Source organism: Echinops telfairi, unplaced genomic scaffold, assembly GCF_000313985.2.
Source record: "Echinops telfairi isolate 266 unplaced genomic scaffold, ASM31398v2 ScPeMD7_7413;HRSCAF=8451, whole genome shotgun sequence".
NCBI classification, from domain to species: domain Eukaryota; kingdom Metazoa; phylum Chordata; class Mammalia; order Afrosoricida; family Tenrecidae; genus Echinops; species Echinops telfairi.
In genome coordinates, this window is record NW_022111313.1 from 2,021,634 (window position 1) to 2,030,830 (window position 9,197).

General features: G+C 44.0%; 2 protein-coding genes across 6 annotated transcripts in view; both read right to left on the minus strand.

Annotated features, from left to right (window-relative positions):
* The window catches only part of LOC123522471 (histone-lysine N-methyltransferase PRDM9-like), a 3,898-nt gene extending 2,133 nt beyond the window's left edge, over positions 1-1,765 (minus strand). The window contains 1 exon segment of the mRNA XM_045296902.1: positions 1,732-1,765. Within this exon segment, the coding sequence (XP_045152837.1) occupies positions 1,732-1,765 (34 nt within the window).
* The window catches only part of LOC123522470 (zinc finger protein 343-like), a 96,545-nt gene extending 88,791 nt beyond the window's left edge, over positions 1-7,754 (minus strand). For all 5 annotated transcript variants that reach the window (XR_006680737.1, XR_006680738.1, XM_045296899.1 and 2 more), the window contains exons 1-2: positions 6,618-7,754; positions 6,390-6,448 (exon numbers count right to left, since the gene is read on the minus strand). Coding sequence is in view for 3 of the 5 variants with exons in the window: in XM_045296899.1 (XP_045152834.1) it covers positions 6,390-6,448; positions 6,618-6,636 (78 nt within the window). In the remaining 2 variants the exon portion in view is untranslated. The remainder of the gene's footprint in view (positions 1-6,389; positions 6,449-6,617) is intronic.
* Between the last annotated feature and the right edge of the window lie 1,443 nt (positions 7,755-9,197).

Below are 9,197 nucleotides of genomic sequence, written 5' to 3' on the forward strand. Positions count from 1 at the left end.
TTTAAGTTCAGGCTACAGACGGACTCATCCTCTCTACTAGGGATTACTCCAAATCTTGAGGTTTCTAATTTCTTCAAACCCTTTTCTGTTTCCACACAGTTTTTTCCCCTTTGGGTGGAGTGGGCCTCCATTCCCACCCCTATGTTCCCTTCTCTGGGGCTTGCTGACCCTCCCCGGGCTGGGCTTGAGAATTCCCTTGAGGTCTCTCTCTCCCCTGTGCCCCCACACAAGGGTTTGCAGACTTCTCTCTCCCGCACTTCTGTGTTTTCATTCCTGCAGGTCTGATCAGAATCTTGCTGCTCTGGCTGCCCCGCTGCACACAAGTCTGTGAAGATCTGAAGCACATGCTGCCTAAGGAATTGCTGACAGGAGAAATCCAGGGGGCAGGAGGAATTGGAGTAGAATTGTGACTTTGGTTCTGCAGGAGAGAGAGAATTTTCTATTAGAGCGGCTATGAGTGAAGCTGCCTGCAAAGTGCTACCTTCTCTTATTACAGTACCTCAAGCTGTTCATACACCAGTGGAATACCAGCTGGAGTACCAGCAAGCTGGAGTACCAACAAGCTGTTCATACACACATGCACACACAAATATTTATGCTTTCCACTACTAGCTAAAAGGGCGATGGTTCAGAAGAGAGGTCCGGTGATTTCCTGGCAATCTGCACCTAGAGGGCCAACGGCTTGAGAACCCTAGGGAGCTGTGCTAATCCACCGTGATGAACACGTGTGTTCCAAGAGTTAGAATATTCTAGATGCGAACTAACAACAATCCTGTACTCACATGTGTCATCCACAATATAGCCAACTCCATTTGTTTCCCATGAACTGCTCACTCATGTTCCATTTTCATCAATTACCCTTCGTAGTGCCATCCAGAATGTTCTAGTGTGGCAGTGGTTAAAGCCCTGGGCTGCAATCCGAATAGATGATGGATCAAACCCAGCAACATCTTCATGGTAGAATGGTGTGGCAATGACCTTCTATAGAAATTTACAGCCTGGGAAACCTATGGGTCAGATGTACCATGTTGTGTGATGCTGCTATGAGTTGGTATCAACCTGATGACAATGGGTTTAGTTACTGTAATCCAGATAACCCACACTCAAAACCTTTTTAACATGTCAGCCAGATTAGAATTTTCCAAGGAAGGAAGGATCAGATACTGCTTCTGCTCTATAAACGTCTGGTACTACAGCTGGCCTACTAGTAGCTGCAGGCACTCACAGTGATGTATTCTGCCCCTATCATTTTGTGATTACTAGGCAATAACAGCTCCTAAGACTTATGTGGAAGTCTTAATGACTTTTCTTATTATAAAGCTGGATTTATAAAATATAAAGCCACTTACTCTGGTGGGCTTCAAATACAGGAAAGTCTCTGTGTGTAAATATAGGTAGATATGGATGCATACATGCATAGGATGGCACATGTACAAACATGTTTCTGTGTTTTATATATATTCATGTATGTAATAAAGCACACAAGGGGCACAATTAATGGAGGCATCCTAGACATATCCAAATAACTCCCTGGATTGGTACACCTAACTAAAGGAGTTAAAGTTGTCCCCATGGTAAAGGGACAACTGAGTCAACTGGCATGATGAGGATCATAAAGATGATGTTCTGAACCCTGGTTCGGTGAGTAGCTCTACGGCTCATTCTTTAGCACACAGTAGGCGCCTAATAAATATGTGCTGAGTTAAAAAAGAGAAAGCAGCACATCCTCACCCAAGGAGAGCAGATTCCTGTAGATCTCCAGCATCACGTCTCTGTACAGGGTCTTCTGCTCGGAGCTCAGTGTCTCCCATTCTGCCTCCGAGAAAAGCACAGTGACATCCTGGAGTGTGACTGGCTCCTAGAACGAATAAGAAATCATTGCAGGAAAACACCACCAACTCTCACCATCAGAGTTCACTGGGGGCCCTGAAGAATCTGCATCTGAGGAACTGCATCTAGTTCTTCCAGCAAGTTCTTCCCAATTCATGGACATGCCTGTGCCCCAAATTTGTGTAAACATCGATGGGGACCTAAAGTGATCCAGAACCACATCAGGAGATGAGCAACCCTTGGAAGAGTAGGAACTCCTGGGATCAGGTGCGCTGCCCTCAGCGGTCCTCTGAACTCAAAAGAACATCTTCTGTTTCAGGCAACCAGATCACAAACATCTTCTAAGAACAACAAAAGGGCAGTGACCCATCAGAACATCACCCTCAGTTTTCACAAGGAGAGTTTAACCGTTCACCCTCAAGAGTCTACACCCGACGAAGATCATCTGATTTTTTCTAGAAGACACAGTTCTTTTTACAAGTCCTTTGGTCGTGACTGTATACCTTGATCTGTGAGGAGCAAAGGGCAGAGGCGCTGCTGCAGATCATCAAACGCAGCAGAGAAGTAGGGGGCCTTAGGAGGAATGGTTGGTGTCAGAACAGGGTCAGGACAATGGAGGGTGGAAACATGGTGGCGCTTGCCTTGCAGAAATCAGCCTTGAGCTCGGTTCAGAGTTAGATGTTCCTTCTCCATTAAGTGGAGGTCAGCTGTAGCCTCCGTGTGCTTTTTCCCATGCAGACATACCAAGTTTGAGGCTGACATCCTCAAGGGAAAAGGGACACTCCAAATTTTTAGCCAGCAGGCAAGGGAGGGTGTTGTGTGGACTGTCAAACGTGAACTACAATCTGTCCATGTGGCAATCTGAAAGGCAGTACCTTTGAACTTTCTAGATCTGACCTAGTTCTAGGTGGATAGGGTCAGAGAAGGGAGATGAGTTTTCTTCTCCGGTAACGACTGACAGGATGGGAAACGCACAGGAGCAGTTCTTCTCTGCCCCGTAGGGGTGCTGTGAGTGGAAACAGACTCAGTGACAGTGAGAGTGAGTTGCTGAGAATCAGAGAAAGCGGTCCTGGGTGGGCAGCTGATGCCAGAAGGGAACAGGGAAGTGGAAAGTGGATATTCTGAGTTGACACTGTATCATATTCCCGGGACAAGATGCCATTATAGATGCCTGCTGAAGCTACATGTTGGTAGCTGAAAAATCTATTATTGTGCTATTTGTACTGTTTAAAAAGATCAAAACTTAAAAAGCAAAATGAAGCCCCGGACATATGACATAGGATATGATTGGGTATTATGCCCACAGATGCAAAGTGCTCTGGATGGGTAGTAGGTTACTACCACACCGTCAGTAGTTCAAAACCACTAGTCACTACAGGGGAGAAAGATGAGGCTCTAGATTTTAGTAAATATTGCTATGTTGGGGGACTGGGTCATTGCAAAAATCGATACCATCAGTGCAAATCGCCTTACATGGCAGGGGGGTTATTCACAATGATGTACTTTTTTGTTCATATGTGGTTTTGTTTTCTTGCCTTTCCCTTGTTTCATTTTTATTCTGTTTATTGGCTGGTTCATTTCTTGCTGGTGCTGATATAGTTGGTCCTGTCGGGGTTCGATTTGGTCATAAGACGACTGCCAAAATAAACATCATTCATGCACATGCCATCTGCTTAGATGGACTCTGGGCTTCTACTTTTTTTTGGAAGGTGGGGGGAGAGAAGAGGGGATTGTTACTTAACTCTAGCCCATATCCAAGAACAGTTTGTTCTGATAACATGGCCCTGGCTCCATACTTGCCTTCATGAAATGATCACTGACGATAAGGGGGCTACAGCAAAGTGTGGTGAAGAGAACAGATGGTGCCTGCATACCAATCCCAATAGGAGCCAGGGTCTACAAAGGCTTGTATTCAAATAAGCTGCCAACTCTGCTATCTATGCGAGGAAACAAATAAGTCCACATGGAAGGAGCACAGCTTGTGTGATTCAAAGATAGCAATAACAAAATTCAAATATGAGGAGAGGAAATATATCAGAGCCACAATCGTGAACACACACTTTGTGGAAGGCTGTAGAGCAGGGGTCCTCAAACTACAGCCTGCGGGCCACACGCGGCCTGCGGATGACATTTATCCTGTCCTCCGGGTATTTTTTCACTTCAAAATAAGATATGTGCAGTGTGCATAGGAATTTGTTCATAGTTATTTTTTTCTACTATAGTCCGGCCCTCCAAAGGGTCTGAGGGACAGTGAACTGGCCCCCTGTTCCAAAAGTTTGAGGACCCCTGCTGTGGAGGACCATGGAAGGCCAACACCCATCTGCAGAGTAGCTAATCAATTTAAGCCTCTCAAAGATCCCCTCTAGGCACAGGCAGAGGTTTGGAAAAGCCTTATTAGCAAACAGATCATTGTAATCCTGACTATACTGGATCAACCTGGTTAGTTGACCTCCTTCTAGAGGCAACCTGAATTTGTTCTAGGTGCTAAGATTTCTTGCTTGTTCCATGTCAAAAATTCCTTACCTGGCTTTTTAAATATCGATGGAGGTCTTTTCTTTCTCGCTCACTCATTGTTGGCACTTTATCTTTATATTACTATGCTTTTGTCCTTACCACTTGATTTTGTTTTTGTTCTGTATTGTTTGTTGAGTTTATCAGTTTATGAAACACAGAAGGAGTGGATGCATAGAGATAATAACTGATGCAATGGTTTGTAGGGGATACACAGGTTGGGAGTGGGGGCGGAGTGGGGGGAGGTGAGGGGACTTCTGGAGTACACAATGGAAGTAGGAGAGGGAGGAAGCAGTAGAACAGAGTGATTACACAACTGATTTTAAAGGTCATTTAATCATGGGGGGTGAAGGAAAATGTTCTGAAACTGATTGTGAAGAACCCTATGAATAACAATCAACTCAATGGTAGTGATGTGAATATTTGGTAGAGTAATTTAGTTAGCAGTACATTAAAATGTATAAATAATCTTTTTTAAAAATTTTTTTTAAATAATCTTTTTTAAAAAAATATTTGTTGCACTGTCCGACATCTCACTTTACCCACTTTCCTGTTGTCGTCCACCGGGGAGAAGGTCACAGGGAGAAGGGGGGAGCGGGGAGGGGAAAAAAATGGGGCACTCATGCCAGGGGCTTAAGTGGAGGGCAAATGTTTTGAGAATGATGAGGGCAATAAATGTACAAATGTGCTTTACACAACTGATGTATATATGGATTGTGATAAGAGTTATATGATCCCCTAATAAAATAATTTAAAAATATACAAATTTCTTCTTAGAATTCCCTGGATACCTAATATTAATCTTCGGTATGTTTCCCAACAACAATAAAATACAAAAATGACTAAGAGGTGAATGATGGGCAAACATGCTAGTGGGGTAAAAGGAAAAAAAGAAAAAGAGGAAAGTAGAAAAAAGAATAAATATATGTAAATATGTGTGTTTGCTTATATACAAGCAAATGCAACAAGGAAGCAGATGGACTTTGAGCCTCTACTTAAATCTTACCTCAATACAAGAACAGTTTGCTCTAATAATGAGGCACTGTATGATGCTCACCTTCCTGATGTGATCGCTGAAGACAAAATGGGTGCATAAGAAGTGTGGTGAAGAAAGCGCTTGTGCCTGGCTAGTAAAGGATATAATGTCTGGGGTCCTAAAGGCTTGTAGTTAAACAAGCAGCCATCTAGTAGGAAGCAACAAAGCCCACCAGCCTGTGTGATCATGAGGTTTCGATGGGAAGAAATACCAGAACTTCAAAAACAAGAAACCAAATTGATGTGAAGGGGCGTAGATTTAGTGGAGACCTTAAACTCCTCTGTAAAATAATGGACAGTTCTGCTCAGAAGGGCCACATGGAAGGGATAATAAATCCAGGGTGCAGTATAGTACTGATGTAACACCTAACTATCCTCTAGTTCTTAAATGGTCTTCCCCTTTTATTTACCTCATTAATCCTATTAGATTTACGTATGTTATTTGTATATTTAAGATCACTTGGTACATGGTGGTCAAGACCGACGACCCCTCAAAGAGAGTGACAGGAGTAATGGTTCCCTGAGGGTATCGGAAGAGAAGGGGTGCGGAGGAGAAATAGGGAACTGATAGCATTGATAACTGTATAACCCCACTCGATGGGATCGAACAACAGAACAGTGTGTAAACAGATACACTGGATTGTGTAAGACAAGGGGAAAAAACTATTATAGGCAACAAAACAAAAATAAGAAGGGTTCCTGAGGGAGAAGGGGGAGAAGGGAGAAGGGGAGCTGATATCAAGGAGTTCAAGAAGAAAGAAAATGTTTTCAAACTGAATGAGGTAGCAATTATAAAATACTGCTTGATGTAATTGAACTAAGGAATGTCATGATATCTCAAAGACCTCCCAATAAAATGACAAAAAAACCAACAAACCACAAAGAGACTAATACAGCGCATAGCATGAACTGTGTAAATGGTGGTGGCCTTCTCTTATGGTAAGACAGAGAAGATAGGGCTATTCTGTAGAAATGAAACAGCAGTTCAGAAAAATGAACTGATTAGAACTCACCAGTATCTGGGGCTTCTGCTTTTTCTCCTGGGGCCAGCTGGTGTCATTAGAAGGCAAACCTAAGGGAAGAAAGGAGCTGGGAGGTAGCAGACCCAGAGGGACCTGTCAGTAGTTCTGATCATTGGAGGAAAAGCTGGAGCTGTACTCAGCGGTGGCCTCTACAGGTTCTCCCCTGAATCTGGAGCCTAGGGCCCCTCCTCACCTCCCCAGACCCTGGACAACTCTCACCTTTTGTGAGCTTCTTCATGGTGTCCGTATCGTCCCTGTCCCTTCAGGCCAAGGTCTTCCAGGCCTCTCTCGCTGAGTGTAAGAACCAGGACACGGAAGGCCCCCAGGCAGTGCAGTGGGTGCCTGGAAATTCTGCCACGGGCCCAGATGGAAGTTATTTCATTTCCAGGTGGGTCTCTGCTGCCTGTGGGGGTGAAGCTGTCAGGCCTCACGGAGGAAAGCCTCTCTGGCTTTCAGGTACCCAGGACCTGTGGGGTGGAGAGGCAATTTCATGCTGCTGGGTCCTTTCTTGTGAGCTCGAAGCCCAGGACTCTTCACAGGGACCCGGCCTCTCCCATTGTCCCCGGTCAACAGGCAGAGGAGTCGATCTACTTGAGTCTCTGGGTTTTCTACCTGATTCATGTCTGGTCTAGACGCCCTCACGTCTGTTCCCTGACACTCCCTCTGTCCTGCCCCCTCCGCACCCAAGCAGCTCAGATTGAAGTGGGGAGGATACAGACAGAGCAGCTGATGTCAGCGGGTCTGACAGAGTGCAACTACTGTTAACTTTCACAAGCAGTGTCTGAGAGGGACTGCCACCGGATGATAATCACTTCTGTCACCCTGGACCAGAAAAGGCCCACACTGGTGGCTGAGGACCAAAAGGAAGCCAGCTCAAAGCCTCACCTATCAGTGGTGAGTGAGAACACACCCTCCGCCAAGCCCCTACTCCATGTGATGGTAGTGGGGGGAGGCAGGGGCAGGTGGGAATATGCTACATTGAATCCTAGATAATAAAAAAAAATCCTAGATGAACATCACCCTCACGTGTGGCATTCTTTGATTGCAGAGACCAGCTAGACGAGCAGCATGTCCCTTGCCAGCAAGCCATGGGCAAGTGCAACTCCTTCCAGGAGCATGTGCAATGCTCCCGTCTGTTCTCTGGACACACAAGAACTTCCTTCTGATCAAGGAATGATCTGTCTCACATGTCTTCTAGGTGAACGGTGACTCAGATCAAGTACCCGGCTGGGCACAACGTCCTCCTTTTTGGATATTCTGTCCCACTCTGGCCCTGACAACCCCCTTCTCTCTGGTTCTTTCTCTTCCTCCTTTTTGCTTTCCTTTTCTTTTTCCAAGGTTTTCCTTTTACGTTCTCTCTTTTCTTCTTTTTCACCATCTCAGGTCAAGATTGGGGGGCAGGAGGGAGCATCTATGTCTCAGAGAAGGCATTTCCCCTTCCCTTAGTGGGTAAAGGGGGAGAAGCAACTCCCTTTGGGAAAAAGTGCTTAACAATACTTAATAGACCTCAAAGGGAGAATAAGCCCAGTATTGAGTTAATACTTAAGACACTGTGGACCTAGTTTTTATCCAGCCTGTGGTGACCCCGGGCATGTGCTATATACGACTGTCACCTTGGACTCTGTGCTTTCAAGGACACACCAGGACTCAATGTGGAAAACCTCACTGAAGGAAAGGGGCATTACCTCAAACTTACCTGTAGTCCTGGGACTTAAGCCTGATAGTCCCAGGTATGAGAAGAAATGAATGACTGTAGATCCTAGGTCATATATATTTACTATTTTCATGCCTTTCTTGCTTTAGTATGACGTGCTAATTTGATAGGCATGTTTCTGTTGGAAATTTTGCCCTATCACCAACTGCCATGGTCAATGTAAATCATGCTCCATCATCTAAAAGTTTAATCTGTACAAATGAACAATTCATGGACTGAGGTTCACGCCATACCTGTATACCTTACTTTCCTGAACAGTGTGTTAAATTCTATTCCACTTTTTAAAAAAAATTCTATTCCACTGGATACATTAACTACACTATCAACAGATTACTTTATGCCCAGGTGATGATTAATCATTTTTCTCTGTCATTAAATGATAATGAGGTCTTTAAATGAACTGGATCCATTTATAAATCATAGATATGTGAATGGATTTGGGGCTTGCACTTCATTCTAGCCCCAATATAAGAACACTTAGTTCTTGTGACATGACCTTGGCTGATGTTCACCTCATGAAGAGATGACTGAATATATGGATGCCACAGCCAAGTGTCGTGAAAGCACCAGATGGTGTCCAGTTATCAAAAGTAATAGCATCTGGGCTCTTAAAGATTTATCTTCAAATAAGCAGCCATCTAAGTGAGGTCAAGGAAGTACACATGGAAGAAACACATGTGCTTGTGTGATGCAAAGGTTTGCATAATAAAATCTACATCTGAAAGAAGGAATGGTGACAGAGCTTAAATTGTCAATACTCAATTTGCAGAAGCAATGGATGATGATGGGAGACCAGAACACAGGGTCCCTTAAGCCTCTGGTGAATCCCCTCCAAAAGTATAGGAAGGTGCATGGCCTTGCTATTAGACAGAGAATATTGTAAACTGGATTATTTGCTTCTTCTTTGACCCATTTTAAATTTGTTCTAGTTTTTAATATTTCCTGCTTTTTTCTCAATTGATGTTTTTTTATTCCTGTTTCTTTTGATATAGCTATTGGTCTTTTCCTGCTGACCTTTTTTTGTTTTCTATTTAGAAGTTTTCCAGTATATGAAGATCAGCATTGGTAAATCTATAGAGACAGTA